Source organism: Protopterus annectens, chromosome 14.part0 (genome assembly GCF_019279795.1).
Source record: "Protopterus annectens isolate FY-2018-M chromosome 14.part0, PAN1.0, whole genome shotgun sequence".
Taxonomy (NCBI): domain Eukaryota; kingdom Metazoa; phylum Chordata; order Ceratodontiformes; family Protopteridae; genus Protopterus; species Protopterus annectens.
The window spans coordinates 1,160,852,322-1,160,876,067 of NC_056748.1; the positions used below are offsets into that span (position 1 = coordinate 1,160,852,322).

At 42.2% G+C, this 23,746-nt stretch overlaps 1 protein-coding gene across 2 annotated transcripts in view; it reads left to right on the plus strand.

The window, feature by feature from the left end:
- Positions 1 to 23,349, plus strand: part of ZGPAT (zinc finger CCCH-type and G-patch domain containing) — a 1,297,382-nt gene extending 1,274,033 nt beyond the window's left edge. The window contains exon 7 of one of the 2 annotated variants that reach the window (XM_044056972.1): positions 22,846 to 23,349. In XM_044056972.1, coding sequence (XP_043912907.1) covers positions 22,846 to 22,984 — 139 coding nt within the window. In that variant the 3' untranslated portion in view covers positions 22,985 to 23,349. The remainder of the gene's footprint in view (positions 1 to 22,845) is intronic. The other variant, XM_044056973.1, reaches the window with a different exon arrangement.
- Positions 23,350 to 23,746: the final 397 nt, after the last annotated feature.

The window sequence follows — 23,746 nt, forward strand, 5'->3', positions numbered from 1 at the left end:
AGTTTAAAAATAGGTTAGAACTAAAAGAAACAGAGATACGGTTTAAGAAGTAATATGAATTATTTAGATGGGTTTACAAAGGTTAAAGTGTTGCAGAATAAAGGGAATTTCATAGAACAAGAAAAAGAAGGGGAAGCTCCAAAATCTTTGAAGATAGCTGTGGCGGCTGTTATACATAAGGAAGGTAAAGACCCATCAGACCCAACTTCATGTACACCCATTTCAGTTTTCAACCATGATTACAAAGTGTTTGTCTCTGCTACCTAAATGAATTACATATGTTTAATCAAACTTGATTGATACGGAGCAGTGTGGCTTGAGGAGGAAAGGCAAACATTAGACAATAGTAATAGAGCGATGATGATCCAGAGAGAAGCAGAATGTAAGAAAATACCACTGTTGGTGGGTCTAGATGCAGGGAAACCATTCAGCAGAGTAATCTGGGATTTTGAGTAGGGCAGTGAAACCAGTTTCATTCCTTCCTACAATAAGGGTAATTATGAGGACATATAACTGATCAAAGGCAAAATTTAAAGTAGGAGGGTTCCTCTCTGGCAAGTTGTGATTGAATAGAGGAACAAGGCAGGGGTGTCCTCTTTCCTCTTTGTTATTTGCTTTATATTTAGAGGCATTGGCAAAGAAAATAATGGACTCAGAAATTCAAGGATGTAATTGGTATGGTAATCAGGAAAAGATGGCTTTATTTAAAGACAATATTATTTTGTACCTGATAAATCCAGAAGAGGACATTTCAGTGTTATGGAACTTTTTGAGACAGTTTCAAGTTTTTTCAGGACATAAAATGAATGAAAATAAAACAAAAGCTATAGGTGTAAATTACGTACCCACACATAAATTGTTTCAGCAGTACCCATTTTATGGAGACACAGTAAGATGAAGTATTTAGGAGTATGGATTAAAAAGGCTTCTGTAATGGCAACTAAAGATATATGGGAAGAGACTAAAAAGATAATACAGCAGCTGAGAAATTGGAATCTTTTGTTTATGTATATAGGTAGTAAGATACAAGCAGTGAAATGTTTTAGTCCGTTTAGATGTTCTTCATATTTCACTGTTGCAGTCATCACATTTGGATTATCCCTGCCAGGGTAACCCTCGGCCGGCCCGAATACCAGAGGCTTAGTATTTCTGCATCGGTTGTTCTCGCTTCAGGCCTGATGTCAGGTCATCAGTAGTATAAAGTAAGGCAGCCGACACCATTACATCAGGTCTTTCTTGCCATGGAGCCCGAAGCAGAAGCAATTCGCACAAGTACCAGTCACCTGCTACCTGAGTTTTGTCTACCGATTTGAAGCTGAAGTCTTCTAAAGCTAAGTACCCCATTGGGGATCCTTTTTTCTTGTACTAACCGATGTCAGAAAAAGTTAACAATTGTCTTGCCCGTGGAAAGCAAATACCACACCAAGACTTTCATTCTTACTGCGTCACTTGTTTAGGCCAAGACCACGACGTCCCTCGCTGTCGTTTCTGTGCTTTGTTCAACGCTAAAACTATCTGTCGTTGGGCCCTTATTGTAGCTAGATATTTTCACTTACAGTCCTCAAACTCTGATATGGCTTCAGTAAGCCATCCGACAGCAGATCTTCTGAAAAAAATGTAAAGATAAAGACAGAGACAGACCGCACAGGTCCAAACCTACCAACGACGTTTTTGTTAAGCTACTTGTCAGATGTTCATTGTGCATACAGCTGCAGTCATAACAGATGGGTTCTCCTGCTGTCAGGCAGGTCCTCGGTCGGCCGAATTCCAAAGTCTAGGTCTGGCGTCGCTTGTCGTCGCTTCTCCCCTGACGTCAGTGGGACAGGGGTATAAAGGAACCAGCCAACGCCATTTTCTTCAGTCTTTCTTGCCGAGCGGTGCCCGAAGCAGAAGCAGTTCGCAAGTGCCGGTCGGCCAGCTCCTGAAATTACGAAATTTGGAAACCGAAGTCTTCTTAAAAGCTAAGTACCCGTTGAAACTTTTCTTGCCTCAGACTGATGTCAGACAAAGTTAATAATTGTATTTCTTGTGGGAAGCAAATACCACATAAGGATTTCCATTCCCTCTGTATACCTTGTTTAGGCCCAGACCACGACGTCTCGGTCTGTCGCTTTTGTGCTACATTCAACAAACGCACTATTAAGCGTCGGGTGGAGTTCGCCCAGCATTATTTTGGGAAAGCATTTAACTATACTATGTCGTCGGATACTCCGACTCCGGTTTTGTCTAAAAAACGCAAAGACAAGGACCGACACACGAGGTCCGCGGCCTCTACCGACACCACGCCAAAGCCAACTACACGTGGTCCGGTTCTCAGTGAGGCACCTACGCAGCCCCTGATTACCGACGACACTTCTTTGACGGTGTCTCCTGTGCCCGAGCTCGCAGGCTCCTCGGCCCACACCCCGGCTACAGATACCGAAGCCACTCTTGGCATTGAAACTCAGAATGTGGACAGGTCCACCTCCACTCAAGGTGTCTTCAGACCTTCCTCTTCTTTCTCCATCAAGGCTTTCACAAAGTCTAAAGCAACCATGCACTCTAAGAGACCAGCTACACAGGGCCCATCTCCAGGCCCCATGCCTAAGAAACAGATGCTTAAAATGGCTGAGGATTTAATTACTCTAATCAGAGGTTCTCAGCCCCCATCGGACAAAAGGCCCAGAGTGGAGGAAGATTTCCCCCTCCTCTGATCAGGGCTCCATTATTTCGGAGCACTCTGATGATGAGGAACATTCTTACTCCCCTTTTGAAGACTTTGATGCGGAGGAGTCCATCCCTTCTGTATCCCCCCCTGAGGATTACTCATTTGGGGAAACTTTGCATACCTTAAGGGAACACTTCCACTGGGAAGGCCAGGATTATTCAGATTCCAAGAAAAGGCTCAGGGAATTTCTCTTTTTACCTCAGCATAGGCCTCTGGCTATACCTCCTGTCTTGGACATCCTAGATGATGTTTACTCGGAGGCCTGCCTTAACCCGGACTCTCTATTTCCAGCTCCAGTTAAGCCCGACAGGTACTACAGGGTTCCTGACTCACACCAATTTCTTTACAAAAGCCATGCTGCTGACCCAGAAACCATCTCACAGGGCCCCAAGGGAGTTAAGGCCTCCATTGCCAAAAAGCCATTGCCTTCCGAGAGATATTCCAGATCCTTAGAAAGGTGGGGAAAAAAGGTATATACCTCGGCTACTTTATCCATGAGGGCCTTAAACTGTCAGTTTCATATGCTAAAATACCAACAGTTTTTGTTATCACAATTGAAGAGTAAAATGTCACAACCTGAACAACCAGACTTGAAGGAGTTGCAGGATTTGATGCATAGTGCAGAACAAGTGGGTAAGCATACCTTACAATGTGGTTTTGATGCTCTAGAGGCCTCATGTAGAGCTGCTGTTACAGGATCAGTCATACGTAGGCATGCCTGGCTCAAGGAACAAGCCTTGCCTGATCATGTCAAAGCTAAATTACTAGACACCCCTCTTCAAAAGGATGTACTATTTGGTGCTAATGCTGAGGAGGTATTAAGGAAAATGGAGGAAAAGGCTAAATCAATGCAAACTGTGAAAGAATTTCTACAGGTTCAACCCCCACGTTTTAGTAGAAATTGGCCTTCCAAAAACTGGTCCTTTCCTGCCACAGACAGACCCCAAAGAGGCAGATACAGGTGCCCGAGGGGCAGAGGACAATCCCAAGGATCGTATAGAGGCAGACAATGGCAAGCTCCTACAGAAAGAGGTGGTGAGGAAAACTCGCAATCTTTCAGAAAGCAAACCCAATGACTTTCCCCTTTGCATGCCAACAAGGTTTCAAATGGCAGCCCCCCCTAGGAGGAAAGCTGGCATTATTTTCAAAAAATTGGCATGTTGTCACAAAGGACAAATGGATCCTGGACATTATAAACAGAGGCTACAAATTCCATTTTCACACCCTTCCAAAAATGAGAGGCATGCCAAACCTGCCACACAATCAAAGGGCAGAGGCACAAAAGCAAATTACAGATCTCATAAACATGAAAGCTATTCAAGAGGTACATACGCACGAACAAGGTCAAGGTTTTTATTCCAGGCTATTTCTGGTGCCAAGGAAGGGAAAAGATTGGCGACCTATTTTGGATCTGTCCATCCTAAACACATTTCTACTCGTACCAAAATTCAAGATGCTCACTCTACAGCAACTTCTTCCCATGTTGGGCAAAGAGTCTTGGCTGGTAACATTGGACCTCAAGGAGGCATACCTGCATGTCCCAATCAGACAAAATTGCAGAAGGTACCTCAGATTTCTTGCAGGTTCAACCCATTATCAATTCTCTGCATTGCCCTTTGGCTTATCTACTGCACCCAGAGTATTCACGAAATGCCTGGCATCAGTAATTGCCTACTGCAGACTTCAAGGGATACAAATATACCCCTATTTGGACGGCTGCCTGATCCAAGCGGACAGCAAGCGCATTCTTCTGAAACATCTGGCTTATGTAATAATGTTATTGAAATCTCTGAAATACACAGTCAACAAAAAGAAATCAAGGCTAATACCCTCTCGGAAGATAATTTTCCTGGGTGCCAATTTGGACACAAACACCCAGATGGCCTACCTCACGCCAGAGAAGCAGGGGCAACTAATACAATACTTCAGAACACTAGCAAATTGCACCAGGCTGACTGCAAGGAAAATCCTGCAGGCTCTGGGATTCATGGCATCTTGCATCTTACTAATCCCATGTGCAAAGCTGCATATGAGGAAACTACAATGGTACCTGAAAAACATATGGTCTCAACACAGCCACAGTTTGGAAACAATAATACCACTAATTCCATGTCTGCAAAAGGAATTTCTGTGGTGGGCTCAAGCATGTCAAACAAACACAGGTCTTCCATTCAGCAAGCCTCAAGCAAATCAAGTCATCACAACAGATGCCTCGGGCTACGCCTGGGGGGTGCACATGACAGACCGGTGCATTCAGGGCAAATGGTCCCAAAAAGAAAAGCACCTTCACATCAATCAAAAAGAAATGCTAGCAGTAATAAATGCTATTATAGCTTTCAAGGACCTTCTACAACCAGGTCAATTGTTGATAAGAACGGACAACACCACAGTTATGTGGTACATAAACAAACAGGGAGGAACACATTCTTACCCCCTATGCAGACTAGCCATGTCACTTTGGAACATGGCCATGGACTTACAAATGGAACTACAAGCACAGTACTTGCCAGGCAAGGAAAACACGCTGGCAGACAACCTAAGCAGGAATATGACAGATCCACACGAATGGAAATTGCATCCAAAAGTTTTTACAGAAATAATACAAGAATGGGGGAGGCCAGACATAGATCTATTTGCCTCCCACAAGAATCATCAATTGACAAAATTCTGCTCAAGGATCTTCGATCCAAAGGCCTGGAGAGTGGACGCTCTTTCTTTCATTTGGACATCAATGACAGTTTATGCCTTCCCTCCTCTTCCTCTGCTGCCCAAAGTTCTATTAAAGACCAAAGCAGACAGACCAAAGATGATTCTCATTGCTCTGGACTGGCCAAGGCAACACTGGTACCCACTCCTGAGGAGCCTGACGCATTCCCCACCATGGACCCTGCCTCTAATGCCTCTTCTTCTGACTCAGCACAGTTTCAAAACACTTCACAGCCAGCTAAAAACACTCAATCTAGCCGCATGGAAGATTCCTTAGCATCTCAACAGGCCCTACTCCCCAAGGAGGTGCAGGATGTCATTTTGGAGGCCAGAAGGCCATCAACTAGAAAAGCTTACTCCGCAAAATGGAAACGTTTTTGTGTCTGGAATGAGAAAAAGGTCCAGGATACTGGAAAACTGAATTTACCTCAAATACTACAATATTTGGCTGAACTGCTAAGCAGTGGACTTTCTTTCTCCTCCATCAAAATACATGCCTCAGCCATTTCTGCAGAATACAACACTGATCCACCTTTATTCTCTCACCCTCTCTTAAGACAGTTCCTCAGAGGGGCCAAGAATTTAAGGCCTCCAAGGAAACAACCAATACCTGCTTGGGATCTTAATTTCATTCTGGAAAAATTGACCTTGCCTCCCTTTGAGCCAGCTGCCTCATCAGATTTGCAATATTTGTCCTGGAAAACAGCTTTCCTTCTGGCTATCACCTCAGCTCGTAGAGTTTCAGAACTACAGGCTCTCATGGCTGTCCAGCCTTTTATCATCTTCCATCAGGACAGAGTTTCCTTACGAACCAACCTGTCTTTTATGCCTAAAGTGGTATCCAGGGTAGCTTTAAATCAGGTCATACATTTACCTACTTTTTATCCTAATCCTCAAAACAAAGGGGAGAGATTACTACATTCCTTGGACATCCACAGACAGCTGTGCTATTATTTGGACAGAACAAAGCCTTTCAGAAAATCAGAACAGCTCTTTGTGGCCTATGCGGTAGGAGCTCAACGGAAGCCAATTTCCAAACAGACAATATCAAAATGGATAGCCCACTGCATACGCTTTTGCTATTCCTTTCATGGCAAAACTGTTCCTACAGGCATTAGAACTCATTCCACCAGGGCCACAGCCACCTCTGCAGCCTTCCTCAGAGGAGTTCCTACCAAGGATATTTTGGAAGCAGCCACTTGGAGTTCTGTGCATACCTTCTCCAAGCACTACAACTTACCATTATACTTCAAATCTAGAGCAGGCTTTGCCACTGCAGTCTTGCAGGGCATTTTGACTCCTCCTAGTTCCAACTAGTGCCTACCACCCCTTTCTTAGCTTTGGGATTCTACCCATCTGTGAGGACTGCAGCTGTATGCACGATGAACATAGTACAGTTTTGTACCTACCATAAATGTAGATGTTCGAGTGCTATTACAGCTGCAGTTCAGGTTTCCCTCCCTCCTTCCCCTCTTGGGACAGGCCTATAGGCTAACACATCCTCATATAACCTGATTGGGGTTTTCATTTATGATGTATTTGCTTGCAACTACTGTATTTTGATTATATAGCACTGCATTATTACACAAATTTATTATTGCCTTCCTTCTGGGGGCACCTGACATCTGGGGCAAGAAAAACTGAAGAAAATGGCGTCGGCTGGTTCCTTTATACCCCTGTCGCACTGACGTCAGGGAAGAAGCGACGACAACCGACGCTGGACCTAGACTTTGGAATTCGGCCAACCGAGGACCCGCCTGACGGCAGGAGAACCCATCTGTTATGACTGCAGCTGTATTAGCACTCGAACATCTACATTAATGGTAGGTACAAAACTGTACTTTCTCTAGTCCTCAGTGAGGTGCTTTCGCAGCCCCTGATGCCCGCTTCTGTGGATTCGCAGGCTGCTACTGACACCCTTTCTGAGTCCAGCATGCCGCAAAACTCTTCTTCGACTAAGGATTCTATGGTCGTCTCTACCTTGGATGGGTCTGGAGCTGCTGAGCAGGCACCAGCCTCAGAGGAAGTCCTTTGCACTAAAAATTCTTGTCACAAACTGACGTCTTCTTTCACGACTACCATTCTTTAGAAAACTACCATGTTTCTTAGGCCCAGGGTATGAACCCACACCCAAGAAACCAACAACAGAATCTCAGGCACCTGCTTCCTTGCCTCAGTCTCAAATGCTTAAAATGGCAGAAGACCATATCATGCTGATCAGGGGAAGCCAAGCTACCCCCTCCAAAAGGAAAAGAGATCTGTCCCCTTTCGTTTTGTCTGAAAAAGAGTCAGATGACTCTGATACAGCTGAATATGAAATCATGCAACCCATCTCTACTTATGGGGATTCTGATGCAGAGGATTCCATTCCTTCCACCTCTCCCCCAGAGGATTTTTCCTTTGGGGAAACCTTTCATACCTTAAGGGAGCATTTCCAATGGGAGAGTCAGGACTATACTCAGTCTAAAAAGAGACTCAGGGAATTCTTTGATCTTCCACAGCATAGACCATTGGCCACCCCCCCTCACTTCTAGATGTTGTGGAGGATGTTTTCCTGGAATCCAGCTCGACTCCTGAAACCCTCCCTCCTGCACCCAGAAAACCAGACAGGTAATATAGAGTCCCTGACTCACACAAATTAAAAAAAAAAATCCTACTGCTGACCCTGAGGTAATTTATCCAGGGCCCAAAGGGATTAAAGCAACCTCTGCTAAGAATCCCACCCCCTCAGATAGGGATTCCCGAGCACTAGACAGATGGGGTAAAAAGGTATACACCTCAGCTATTCATGCTATCGGGGCACTAAATTGTCAGTCCCATATGCTAAAATCTCAGTAATATACCCTGGAACTCCTCAAACAAAAGTCTTCCTTTCCTGCTTGTGCAGAATCTAAAGAGTTACAAGAGTTGATGCATTCTGCAAGTCAAGTAACTAAACACACCTTACACTGTGGTTTTGACCCCCTAGAAGCTTCTTGCAGGGCAGCAGTCACCGGATCTGTCATTAGAAGGCATGCATGGCTTAAGGAACAGCCCTTGCCAGACCATGTCAAATCTAAATTGTTGGATGCCCCTTTCCACAAAGACAACTTATTTGGCACTAATGCAGAAGTGGTCATAAAAAACATGGAAGAAAAAGCAAAATCTATGCAGACAGTTAAGGATTTCAAACATGTCCAGCTACCCAGGTTCAGCAGGCATTGTTCCACCAAGCACTGGTCCTTTCCTGCTCCCACTAAGCCATTCTAGCCCAGACCCCGGGGAACCAGACCCCTCAGACAGCAGCCAGAGATCTAACAGTGGACTACCTCCACTTCAAAACCAGGGAGTTCTAAACCAACCCCTTATGGTAAGAAATCACAATGACTCACCTCCCCCACCCCCTCCTTCTGCCCACATTCACTTACCCCTAGCAGGAAAACTCTCCTTTCACCCAAGCACCTGGGCCACCATTACCAAGGACCGCTAGGTTCTCAACATAGAGTCCAAGGGATACAGATTTTCTTTCCTCACCCTTCCTACACCAAAAGGGTTCCCAGATCTACCTCCAAACCAATGGGAAGAGGCGCAAAAGCAAGTCCTTTCCCCACTCTCTATGAGGGCAGTAAAGCATGTTCCTGCAGAACAGAAAGGCCAAGGTTTCTACTCCAGACTTTTTCTGGTACCCAGAAAAGAGGGCACCTGGCACCTCATCCTCGATCTGTCCATTCTAAACACCTTCCTGGTGATCCCAAAATTCAGAATGCTCACCCTCCAGCAGCTGCTACCCATGCTCTTCAAGGATGCTTGGCTAGCCTCCCTAGATGTAAAAGAGGCCTACCTCCATATTCCTATCAGGGAATCATGCAGGAAATATCTCCGTTTCATGGCAGGATCTCAGAACTTTCAGTTCTTTGGGCTTCCCTTTGGCTTATCTACTGCTCCCAGAGTTTTCAAAAAATGTCTGTCTCCTGCCATTGCCTTTTGCAGACAAAGGAATATCCAGATTTACCCATACTTAGACGACTGCCTATTTCAGGCAGACAGCCAAGAAAAACTGCTGAAGGACCTGGCCTTTGTAAAGTCCCTACTAATCTCCCTAGTGTACACAATCAATGAAAAGAAATCCAAACAGGTGCCCACCCAAAGGATTATATTCCTGGGTGCAAGCCTGGACACAGCATCCCAGATGGCATTCCTTACACCAGAAAAGTAAAATTTCCTGACAGCCTACTTCTCTCAACTAGCCACCAGACCCCAGCTATCTGCAAGGAAGATCCTGCAAGCTCTGGGGTTCATGGCATCTTGCATACTACTCATTACACATGCCAGACTGCATATGAGGAAACTTCACGGTTACCTAAAAAGCCTTTGGTGTCAACACTCTCAAGACCTGGAGACTTTTCTACCTGTAATTCCTTGCCTCAGAAAAGATTTTAGCATACTCCCACAACAAGGGACTACCTTTCTCACCACCCCCGCCACCCAGAACCTCACCACAGATGCATCAGGCTAGGCCTGGGGTGCACACCTGGATGGCAGGTGCATACAGGGCCAATGGAGCCCCCAGCAAATCCCTCCACACATCAGCCAAAAAGAGATGATGGCTGTCCAGCACGCCTTGATAGCTTTCAAGCCTCTTCTCTCCCCAGGGACTCTCCTGATCAAAACAGACAACACCACTGTAATGTGGTATATCAACAAGCAGGGAGGGGCTCACTCCTACCCTCTTTGCAGGCTGGCCATGAACCTTTGGCAGACAGCCTCAGCCATGCAACTCCACCTGTTAGCACAATTCCTACCAGGTTCTCTCAGCTCTCTGGCAGACCAATTAAGCAGAAATCTTGTGGACCCACATGAGTGGCAGCTCAACATAAGAACCTTCACCCTAATAACTCAGAAATGGAGCACCCCGTAGGTCTTACCTCTTTGCCTCCCACACCAACCATCAGCTCAGAAAATTCTGCACCAGGGAGCATCACTGCATAGCTGGGAAATTGGATGCCCTGTCCTTCCCCTGGGTCAGTCTATTGGTCTCTGCCTTTCCTCCACTACCTCTCATCCCCAGGGTGCTGGTCAAAATAAAAGATAAACCAAGGACAATTCTTATTGCTCCAGACTGGCCTCGCCAGCACTGGTACCCCTTGCTGTGCAGCCTGTCCTCACTGCCACCATGGCATCTTCCTCAGATTCCAAACCTGCTGACCCAGAGGGAAGGGGAATTCATGCATCCCCAATTGTAGACACGCAATTTGGCAGCTTGGCTTATTCCTTAATCCCCGGTCAATCTGCCAACTTCAGCAAACAGGTTCTAGATGTTATATATGAGGCCAGATGCCCTAGTACTAGAAAGTCTTATTCTGACAAATGGAAAAGGTTCTGCACCTGGATTCAGGCTAAGGGAACCAATACAGCACAGCCCTCCCTCCCTCTCATCCTGGATTACTTAGCTGACCTACTACACAGTGGCCTCTCTCTTTCCTCTATTAAAATTCATGCCTCTACTATCTCTGCTCATTTCCCCACTGAGCAGCCCCTTTTCTCACACCCCTTGATCAACCAGTTCCTAAGAGGGGCTAGCAACCTGAGGCCACCCAGAAGAGCACCATCCCCAGCTTGGGACCTGAACTTTGTGTTGGAAAAGCTCACCCTGCCCCCCTTCGAATCAGCTTCTTCTGCGGAACTAAAATTTCTCTCCTGGAAGACAGCTTTCCTTCTGGCCATCACTTCAGCCAGAAAAGTCTCCGTGCTGCAAACACTCATCTGTGGAAGCCTTCATCATCTTCCATGCTGACAGGGTATCCCTCAGGACTAACCCATCCTTCATGCCCAAGGTGGTGCCCAGTGTGGCTCTCATCCAATCAATTCATTTGCCCACCTTTTTCCCTAATCCCCAGAACAAGGGGGGGAAGGATCCTGCACTCTCTAGATGTGCACAGACAGTTCAGATTCTATCTAGATAGGAGTAAATCCTTCAGAAAGTTTGATTAATTACTGATTAGCTTTGCTACAGGGGCAGAAGGCAAAGCCATCTCCAAACAAACCATTTCCAAATGGATAGCACACTGCACCCATTTCTGCTACAAACAATACGGAAAGCCTCCCCCCAAGGGGGGGGTCAGGACTCACTCCACCAGAGCAGCCTACACCTCTGCAGCTTTCCTCTGAGGAGTTCCACCAGGGACATCCTGGAGGCTGCCACCTGGACATCTGTTCACACTTTTACCAAGCATTACCACCTGCCTCTTGTCTCCAGATCCAGGGCAGGGTGTGCCTTTGCAGTCTTGCAGGGCATCCTAGGCAGCCCCTAGTTTCCTTGACTGCCTCCACCCATTTTCTCAGCTTTGGGAATCAACCCAAATGTGATGACTGCAACAGTGAAACACAAAGAACATAGTATAGTTGTGTACACTTACCATAAATGTAGATGTTCGAGTGTATTCACTGTTGCAATCCTGGTTTCCCTCCCTCCATCCCCCTTTTTTCTAATCTTTCCTTACAAGGGACGTACTGGTATTTACTTTCTACTGGTGGTGTTCTTCCACCATAACCTAGCTCCCTATTGGGGGCTTCTGACAGTTAGGGCAAGAAAAACTGATGTAATGGCGTCCGCTGCCTTACTTTATACTACTGATGACCTGACGTCAGTCCTGAAGCGACAGCATCCGACGCAGAAATGCTAAGCCTCTGGTATTCGGGCCGGCCAAGGGCTACCCTGGTAGGGATAACCCAAATGTGATGACTGCTACAGTGAATACACTCAAACATCTACATTTATGGTGTGTACACAACTGTACTTTTTATATACAGGTCAGGCATATTTTTATCAACCAACGGGGAAGTTGTGAAAAATAATTAATGAAGAGTTAAAGGAATTTATCTGGGAGGGGAAGAGGGCAAGGGTTATGTGGGATTAGTTCATTCTTCCAATAAAATAAAGTGGTTTAGGATTACCTGATTTAAAGGGATATTTTACAGCTATACAGTTAAGGCTGATTTACATAAGCAGAAAGTTGTAATTCAAAGTATAAAGGGATGGTGGCGATGATGAAGCAGGCAGAAATTAAAGAAATAAGGAGAGAGTGGGATTGTGAATGCAGATTCTTAAGGAGAATAACAGCAATAGAGAATCTTATATTTATAAGGTAACAGAAAGTATTCTAAGAACTAAGCCAATATGAGAACTGAGAAAGGAGATTTTGCCAATAGGGATTACTCCAAGTAGGGGAACAGATAATAGGCTGGGGGGGGGGGGCTGGAATTTACTGGAGAAAAGTGGCAAAAGAACTTAGGTTTTGAGAGCAAATAACTAAAGAGGGAAAGGTAGTAGAATGGAATGATACCAAGACTACAGACTGCCAGGGATTCATATCAGAGTATAGGCAAAGAGAAAGGGATAAGGGGAATCCTAAGCAAAAGACCTGCTGTGGTAGAGTTTTTAGTTGAATCTAAAACAGAAGCTGCTGTTAATACAGGGATAATTGGCAGGGAAGCTAAAATATTGCATGGCAAGTATAAGAATCAGTCAGGGGAGGTTAGAAAAGACTGGGAAGAGAGATTGGATAAACAATTGACAAGGGAACAATTGGAAGATGTATGTATGGCTCCCAAGTATGCAACAAATGTAGAAAGTGCAGGATTTTTGCTTGGAAGTGTCTTCATACGTATTTTTATATCCCAAGTAGACTCCAAAGCATTTTTCCTCAGGTAGGTGGCAAATGTTGGAGGTGTGATAGGGAAGAAAGAGGTAACTTGGAGCACATGTTTTGGGATTGTAGTGAGGTGGCAGTTTTTAAAAATTCCCTACAGAGTACTGCGTAAGAAATAATGGGTGAGCAAATAGATGTAACTAAGAAAATGATTCTTTTGATCTGGGACACATAATCTGAATTGCCTAGACATAGTAAGGCCATGCTATGTTTAATTTTGGTGGTTACCAAAAAGGTAGTTACTAGAAAATGGAAATCAAAGTCTAACCCAATTGTATCTGAAGTACTGAATATTGTAATAAAAATAAAAGAACTGGAAGTGGGATCTTTTGAAAAGGAAATGATCAAATTACATAGAAATAAATGGAAATTGTGGTAATAATACATGCAGAATTGAGCAATTTATGTAATTTTGGACTGGTTTTAGCTGTAAAAAAGAACATATGTGTTATAAAATGCATGTAACCGGAAACATGTTAATATTGTTTCTTTTCTTTTATATTAATGTATGTTTGTGTCTTAGGTGATAATTTAATAAAAGTATTCAAAAAGTAGTACTTTTAAGGCTAGGAAAAAGTTTTGGTTCACTGTCTCGTAACTTTAGTGTACTTTTTTACTTTTGTGGTATAAAATAGTTAAAAGTTGTTGAAAATTACTTTTTTTGTGGAGGCACTGTGGTTATTTTAATTTTTGGGATTGGGGAGAATGTTTAAAATACTTTTTACCGTTTTTTTATGAAAAAGTTAGCTTTTCTGCTACTTTCCTATTTTATTAACTATTGCTGCTAATCTCTCCTTTGAAGCAAGCACCATTGTTGGCGTCACAGTGGAGCAAAGTAACTGAATTCTCTGTCCTTCAGAAAATATGATTTCTTAAAAATGAAATTTTGAGAAGCATCACTTATCCCTCCAGTCAGCTTTGGAGGATGTTTTTGTCACGGGCTGCAATTTCCCTGATAATCAACCTGCTGCCCATAAAAAAAGCAGATGGGTTACAAAAAGGTCCTTAGTCTTTTAAGTTTTTATACACTAATCCCAGACCTGACCTATCAGCTGTAGCTTTAGCGAATCCAGCTGCTGCTTAAATATTTTGTTAATTCTGTTCCCTCTCCTGATAAGGTTAAGAAAGCTTTTGATAACTTTGAGAAAAAGTTTATGCTTCTGCAACTTTACTTTTAAGAATTCTAAACTTGGGACTGTCTAAACTGTCAGGCTCACTTCTTGAAATTTATACTAACTGTAAAAGAATATAGCTAGGTAAATGTTCACAGACATATAATGACAATTGGTATGTAGAACATTACAGGCTAGACTGTTAGATGTTTGAAAAGTAATGGTTGGGAGGAGGTCCAGAATGAAAACAGAAGCCCTCCTGTGTAAAGGAAAGTCAGATGAGTCAGAAATGACTATCTGAGGGACATTGTCCCCCCTCCTCCTACAACACTTCACTCTGGTAGTCCCTTAATACTCTCTGAAAATCTGAAACTCCATGTCTTTCTTTGGCACAGATTGTTTCAGACTGGTACTAAATGTGATCCACCTAGGCTATCAATGGCAGTGGGAAGAGCTGCTTCCTTTCCAAGGAATTCTTTATCATCCACCAAACCAAACTCTTCTATTTACTCCTGTATGCTAGCTCTTATAAAAGCCCTCAGTTCACTGAATCTTTGGTTCCTTGGGACCCTGTAAGTGTTTACAGACAATACCACAGTAATGTGGTATATAAAAAAGGCAAGTGGAACCCAGATTTTACTCTCATACAGACTAGCCTTGTTAGTACGGGATATAAAGCTGTTCAGCACAGTCTCACTATACAGGCATCTTTTATTCCATCAGAGCAAAACTGCGTGGCAGACAAGCTGGTGCAGTACCAGGGCAGATCCTCACAAATGGAAATCAAGTCAGTGGTTCCAACTGAGGGGAACTCCTCAGGTAGACCTTTTTGCTTCCTGTCAAAACAACTGACAAAGTTCTATTCCACAGCTCCATATAAGAGGCCTGGATGTCAGATGCCTTTACCTTTCATTGGACAGGAATATTCCTGTATGCTTTTTTACTGATATCCAGGGCACTTCTGAAGATTCAGAAGGAATCTCCTAAGATCATTGGAGTGACTCCCTTCTGGCCCAGGCAAAAATGGTTGCCCCTTCCTTTGGATTTGACTAGGCACAATTACCACAATCTTCCTCACAGACTGGGTTTACTCACACAAGGTCAGAGTTTTTTTTTTTTTTTGCTAAATCCCAGCCCCAAACAACTGCAACCTACTTTTTGAGGATGTGCAGCAAGTATTAATGGAGATAAGAAAGCCTGCTGTTAGAAAGTCATAAATTAGCAAATAGAAAAGGCTTTCTATATGGTGTCAACAAAAGAACCAGGACATTTTCGAGATACAAAATTAATGAAACTAAAACAAAAGCAATAATGCCAGATTATGTACCCCCACACACACAAATTGGTTCAGCAATATCCATACTTAAGGGGACATGATAAATTGAAATATTTAGAATTATGGGTTAAAAATGGTATTGGTGTGGCAGCCAAGGATATGTGGGAATAGACTAAACAAAAGATGATACAAAAACTGAGAAGCTCTGTTATATGGATATCAATAGTAAGATGCAAGTAGTTAAAATGTTTTAGTTATTTTAGTCTTGTACAAAGGTCAGGCATATTATCATCAACCAGAGGAGAAGTTATGGATAGTACCGTATATACTCGCATATAAGCCTACATCGCATATAAGCCGACCCCCTAAAACTGCTTTAAAATGGCCAGTTTTTGCAAAAACCCGCATATAAGCCTTTTGGAATGACACAAAAACGTGTTCTGCTCTTTCCACATTGTTTGCTATAATAATATCTGAACCTCCGCTCATAAGTTGTTCACAACTGATGATTAACGAAGTATATATTTAGAAAAAATTATACATTTTGATATGAATAAAGACGAAAATTCTTTTGTTGTGTTTTATTTATTCACAATCACATTTCTGTTTATAATTTACCATAGTGTTCTTACAAATAATTAGAAACCTTCAAAATCATTGTCACTATCACCCTCATCGTCAGACTCCCCAAACAGCTTTCTCCATTCCTCTTCTGTGTACTGAACATTGTCATCATCCCACAGTACCTCATCTGCATCCTCTGGTTCTGCATCATCTTCGCTGTCTGAAGCTGTTTCCTGAGTCTCCTCCTGCCACAGGTAGTCGTCTTCAGTGCCATCTAATTTGTTGCTGATGCTGCATTTCAGAAATGACTTTTGTACCATTTCTGCAGGAATCTCATCCCATGCTGTCTTCACCCACGACACAATTGTAGGCAAGGAAGGTCGCTTGAAATTGCCTTTAGCAGTCAACTCAGCTTTGCCTTCCGCCATCCATAATGTCCACAGGTTTCTCATCTTTGTCTTGAATGGCTTGTTTAGGCTCACATCCAGAGGTTGCAGCATGCCAGTCAAGCCTCTGGGTATGACCGCTTGAGTTGTCTTTTCCTCCTTGAGCTTCCTCTTTACCTTCTCTGTTAGATGGGCCTTGAATTGGTCCCAGACTAGCAGAGAAGGTTTCTTCAACAGGCCTCCGTTTATCCTCACCCACACTTGATCGAGCCATTTCTTCACTCCTTCTTCATCCATCCATCCTTTTGGGTGTTGATGGATGATCACACCACTGGGGAATTTATCCTTTGGGGGAGTCTTTCTCTTGAATATTACTATTGGAGGTAATTTCCCCCCATCTGCAGTACAGGCCAATACCATGGTGAAATGAGTCTTCTCATGCCCAGTCGTCTTGATCAGCAGTTTTTTCACCCTTTTTGTTGAGTGTAACTGTGCTGTGCATGTCAAAGCACATGGGTGTCTCATCCATGTTGCCAATTCTGCAGAGAGGGAAGTCACCAGCCTTTCTTTGATCAATAACATACTTTTGAAAATAAAAGTTTATGTTCATATTGTGATGGCAATTTTTGTGCAATTTTCGTTCTCTGTCTCAAACTTATAGAGTGTCTGTTCAGAAAACGTGTACACCAACCTGTGGAAGCAGTGAACCCTTCATATTTCTTGGCTTGTGCAATCTTGAGGGCTTGCACTTAGCCGAGACACTCCATATCCATTTTGTCTCTGGGCTTCAAACCACTCGAAGATCTCCTTCTCCATTTCTGGATACTGTCCATGTTTTGGTCCCCTGTTCGCACGTTTGTCCTTAGGTGCAATATCCAGTGATGTATCCTTTTTCCATCGTCTGACATTGCTTTCATCTACACCAAACTTTCTTGCTGCCTCCAGGTTGCTTGTTTCTTCAGCGGCCTTTATCACTTTTAGCTTGAAGTCAGCAGTATGGGACATACGTTTTCTTTTTTCTACAGGCATGGTGTATTGCACAAATAATTTTACAACTAAAATTATCAAAGTTCAGCACACTTTGCTATTCCCCTATAAGCCACGCGACCCTCGTCCCCCTTCCCACGCACTGTGCTGCCTACCAACTGGCTGCCTCTGTTTTCCCTCTTCGTGCCTATGCATGCGTACAAAAGCTTTCAAGCTTTGTGTGCACACCACTGGCAATCCGTAACCAAGGCTGGGGCTAGCGGTGACGCCAAGGTGATCGGTAGATAATGTGATTTAAGGGGATTCCTTTACGACTGCCTTTGTTTGAGCATGTTATTTCTAAGAAATCAGACCGTGTACCGATGACGTCGGCTTCACCGCTAGCTCTAGCTTGGTTACGGCTTGCCACTGGTGCATTCATTTTGTTTTATGCGCATATAAGCCGACCCCCTGATTTCAGTATTGTATTTTATAGTTCTAAATTCGGCTTATATGCGAGCATATACGGTAATTAATAAAGAGCTGAAGGATTTTATCTGGGAGGGGAAGGTGGCAAGAGTCAAGTGGGATAAGCTTATTCTTCCAATAGAACATGGCAGATTGGGATTATCCGAGTTGAACAGGTATTTCAGAGCAACACAGTTAAGGCTCCATTACATAGCACAAGCAGAAAACAATAATTGAAAGTGGAAAGAGATAATAATGAAAAGGGGGGGGAGCTCAAGTAACAGGGAGAGACTGGTTTTGGATGCTGACCTTTAAGGAGAACAACAATAATCATACAGAATAATATATTCATAAAGTAGCAGAATGTATTCTAAAAACTAAGTCAAGACGGGAATGGAGAAAGGAGATTCTGTTGATAGGGATGACTGCAGTTAGGAATACAGACAATAGGCAAGAGGGGGCGGGAATATATTGGAGAAAACTTGCAAAGGAACTAAGGTATTGGGAGCAAATAACTAGCGAGGTAAAGATAATAGAATGGGAAGTCACCAAGAACTTATTTGGAGCACAGGTTAGAGATTGCCTTCCATATCAAGGATTGTTGTCAGAGTATAGGCAAAGAGAAAGAAATAGGAGGGTCCTAAATGAAATACCTGTATTTGTAGAGTTTTTAGTATAACCTAGAACAGAAGTTGCCTTTAAGAAATGAATAATTGGTAGAGCATATAAAATATTGCATGATAACTATAAGAATCAATCAAAGGATGTTAGGAAGGATTGGATAAGCAATTCACAAAGAAACAATGGAAGGGTATGTGTATGTCTCCCAAATATGCAACAACATGTAGAAGATTTAATACCTTTGCCTGTAAATGTTTACATAGGTATTTTATACCCCAAGCAGACTCCAAAGAATTTTTCCTTAGGTAAACAGCAAATGTTGGAGGTATGATGGGGAAGAAAGAGGTACATGGGAACATATTTTCTGGGAGTGTAATGAGTTAGCTGATTTTAAAGATTCCTCGCATACTGCTTTGTCGGAGATGCTGGGTGAGCAAATTGGAGTAACTAGGGAAATGATTTTTTGAGCTATGATACAGAATTGGAATTGCCTAGACATAGTACAACCTTGCTGAGTCTACTTATGATGGCTGGCAAAAAACAATTACTAGAAAGTGGAAATCGAAGTCTAAATCAACTGTATTAGAAGTAGCAAAGATAGTAACAGAGATAAAACGACTGGAAGTGGGGATCTTTAGAAAAGGGTAGGAACAAATTACATAGGAAATATTGGAAATGTGGGATCAGGACATACAGAGAAGGAATGATGTTTTAAAAAGGCAGGATCTGAATGAGCTGTGCAATGGTTAACTAACAGTGACTGAATATATTAAAAGTGATGTATGGTTGCAGCTAAAGTTGTGTTGGCATGGTTTGTAATGTATAATATTTGCAACTGAAATTGTGTCGCTGTTGTTTATTTTCATTTATATACATTTAAGATTGTCTATGTCATACATGATAATTTAATAAAGATGTTTCATTTCTTAAAGAAAAAAAAAAGAACGAGCACTCATTCAGGGATAGTGTTTCTCTGGTTTTAAAATATATGTGGGAGTTACTTTCCTGTAGCCTGTCTTCAGTCAATGTTCAGTTGTCAGTTATTTCAGCATGTTTGCCCATGGATTCCCATCTTTCAGTGCAGTCTTGTGAATTTTTTTCTGAAAAGGGATTTCAAATTAGAAGTCTCCCAGAAAATCAATGGGATCTCAATTTTGCATTACAGAAGCTATCATTTGCTCCACTTGAACCAGTTAACCTGGCTGACCTGAGGTTCTTAATATGAAAAACAGTTTTACTGATTGTTCTGACTTCTGTGAGAAGAGTATCTGAGTTGCAAGCTGTTATGGTGGGTCAACCGTTTCTAATTTTCCACAATGATAGGGTGTCTTTGAGAACTAATCCTTCCTTTATGCATAAAGTGGTATCTGAGTCTACTTTAAGCTAATCTATCCATGTCCTTATCTTATTTATAGAACCTAAAAATGAAGGAGAAGGGATACTTCATGTCTTGGATGTCCATAGATAACTCTGGTACTATCTTGACAGAACAAAATCTTTCAGAATGTCTGATCACTTGTGAATTTTTTGTGAAAGAAGAAGGGACAACCTGGCTCAAAGCAGACTAGTTGTTTCAGGCTATAATCTTTTGTTACCCCCACCACCACAAGCGTGGTAGTCTACCCATACAGCGTAGGCTACTGCAACAGTGATCATAACGATGGACATAGTACAGTTGTGTAAGTAAACTTACTGTAGCAGTACATGTTCAAATGATTGCTGCTCTAGTAGCTGTTCTTTCACTCCACCCGTCATTTTTTTACCGCCATGGTTAAGACCCTTGTTTTATTTTCCTAACATTGTCCTTGTGAGGGCTTTTGTTTCTTTTTCTATTTTGGATGCAAAGTCTGGTGGACTTTGCATCCAGACCTGTCTTTTTTGTCAACTCAGTTGAAGATGACTAGCCATTTGGATGTATGAAAGTTGCCCTGAAGCTTTGGAAGCTGGCTGTTATGCCCTTTTCAGGATTTCACCCATTTAGCGAACACTACTGCAGTAGTGATCATTCGAACATCTTTTTTGTTGTGGTAAATTTTCTTACACAACTGTATGTTCCTGCTGATAGATTTGGTGACACTTCCTTGCTATGATGACGCTACAGTGTCTCTTTGGATAGGTTTGATGATGTTTCCTGTGTTTCCACTGGTGGGCAATACTGTTGCTTCTTTTGTGTTTGTGGGTGGATGCACTGACACATCCTGTGCACGTTTGACACTTCCTGTTAGAGCTTGGATGGGTGGTCTGCTTCATCCTGTCTCCCCATGGATAGGTATGCTGACATTTCTTCTGTACCTGTAGATAGCTGTATTGTTATCCCGATGCTTAGTCTCACGGATGGTTCTTCCTTTCCTTCAGGTAAATAGTTCCTCTGCACATCTACTTATCCATATTGGCAATTCCTGTGTTCCTTTAGCAGTGATACTTTGTTTATTGAATTTCTGTTGAGCACTTCATTGGTCTAGAGCAAAATGGCCTTTTTTCCTAGCCATAGTGTTTGTAAAGTAAATGCATATATGTAAACAGTTAAGTGCATAGACAATGCCACCCCAGTGAGTGATCAGCAGTACACAATTATTTTGCCAGATACTTTCCATGAATGTATATATCTCAGTACAAGTTTGTATCTTACATTGATTATGCTCTTAAGCAAATTTGTTTGCTTTTTTCTATTTTAGCATGGCATTAAATGTCTTTGTGGATAACAGGTTAGTACTGAATGGAAGTGAGTTATAGGTTGAGGAACCATAAAAAAACATCTTTGCTGCTTTAAGCAAAGAAAAAAAGCTAATAAGAGTTGTAAAATACAAGGGGAAGCTGCATGCAATGTCAGTGTCCTGTAGAAGAGTTTGCATACTCAACAAGGGTACTCGCCATTTACCTCAGACTTTATTATAGTCAGCATTGCAAAGTTCAATTTAGTTACAGAGCAGTCTTAACTTGCAGTTATCACTGACTTTGTTTACTAGCTCAAAAGTTTGTGAAATTAGGTTACCAAAGTAAGAATAAATTGTTAGAACTTAAAAGTATAACAGAAAACATAATTTGGAGAGTGAAGCCCCTCACAGCAATTTATTGTATATTAACTCCTAGTCTAACATGACAATGTTAGAAGTCTGATTGATGAACTGAAATGTCAAATGACTTGACTGTGAGTGGCCAGTGTAAAAGTAAGTCCCTGTCAAGCAGAAGTTGATAGATTAAATGCATGTGTTGATTGTAGCACAGAGGTTTTGCCCTCTCTTCAGTCTGTACTAACCTTATACTCTTCAGTGTTGTTCAGTGGTAATCCATTTTTAGAGACTGACAGTTGGACATTGAATCTTAGTGAACAAATTAGTTATATTAAAAGGAAAGTCAAATTCCATCATAAACACTAATGTACCTTTTCTCACTGTTGTTCTAGCCTCCTTAATTAGCCAGCTACAGATTATTGATCATTCAGGGATCTTACTCAAGAACTGTGTCAGTTTGTCACTTGAGAGATGGGGGAAGGGCTGCATTTACAAGACCAGTTGTCTAAACTTTTCATTAAGTCAGCCTCACCATTCTGAGGAGCATCATTGACATAGGTCATAGAGAGCAATTTCTAGCCTGTGTGTAGTAGCAAATGAGATTGTTAAAAGTTTAGTGAAAACTATAGAAAATGGCATCAAAAACGGCTGAGGTTTCAATAAAACAAATGAACTTCAAACATAGTAAAAGTCTGTCGGCTTTTCCCGGTTAGGGGTCGCAACAGCGGAGCTCCGGTCCGCTCATGATTGGCAGTGGATTTTACAGTGCCGGGTTGCCAGCCCGACACCCAACTTTTAGTAAGGCACGCCCATTCACTTCAAACGTAGTAAAAAGCTTTAATGACCAAGTGAGCACTTTTTGAAAGCGCTCAGTTGGTCATTAAAGCTCTTTATTTTTACTATATTTGTACTTATTTTCTTTAACACCATTTGTTTCTCACTGGCTTCTTCCCAGTGTTTTAGTGAAGTTTACTAGTAGATCGTTTTGGGCAAACTGGATGTAAACTATGGAGATTCAGAGAATGGGAGCTGTTTCAGTGGTATCTTCAGAATGGTCTGAACACACTAATTCCTGATTATCTGCATAAAGAATTTATTACGTTAGGGTTTGCAGAATTTGGCTCTGGATCAAGCAGTAGAACCGAAATTGTTATAAGGCAGTGAGTTACACACACTGACTAGATTTCACCAGATCACTAGTTCAGAGCACTATTTCATAAAGATCTCTGACATTTAGGAGTTGTATGTATGGCATTAGCTATAACTATTTTCCTTCTCGAGGTGATAAACTTTTGGACGCAGGTTACATTTTCTTAATACTTTATTTTTCTCCCTCCCAGGGACAAGGCCATGACTAGCCACCTTGAACAAAAGCTTACGCATGCCCAGAAGCAGCTGAGTTTGCTGAAAACACAGGAAGCTACAATCCAGCAAAACCAGAGAAAAGGAGAACTGCACAAAAAAATGACAGAATTCTAATTTGCGAGGTGCTGCAAGTTGTTTCATATTGTCAGTCTTAAGCCTGATGTCTGTGATGCTGTTTGTTCTACAAATATTATGAATCACCCTTAACAAACTAATACAGTTGCCTGGCGTAAGCAAAGTATTTCCCAGCAGGACTGAGGTAGCTGATAAAGAATTACTGTATGTACAAATTTGTGTTCATTCAAGATGCATCTTGCCATCTGAAATACAGAACTCTCATTTTTTATCATTATTTTAAATAAACTGTGAAATAAGTGAGTTTTACACATTTGAGGTTTTAATGTGCATTTTTACATGCTGGGTTTCAGTACAGCAAAGTATCAGAACAAATAAATGAAAAATAATGTGTGTGTAATTAACCCGAGAATTCCACTGTTGTCTTATGATCTCAGTGAATCAAAAAAAAAGAAAGAAAGAAAACAGTTGATGGTGTTAAGTGCAGTGTTTAGATGCCTTCATAGTAAAAGAAATGAGTTGCAGTCTGAATACCATGAATGCTGTGCTGACTCCTGAATTCGTCCATATTTAAAATTACTGCTTGCGAGTACAGTTGTATGACTGGATGTTGGTTGTATTCGCCCTTGACATTTTTGTTGGAATTATATGCTTACTCCTGAAATAAAGTTAGATAAACACAGGTTTCACACTGTAGTTGCTCCAGTGTAGCAGTGTGAGTCTCCATACATGTGCATTAGCCTGTCAAATAAGTCATATGAAAGTGGCAAAGCAAACCATTTCTTTCTTCTTCTTTTGCAG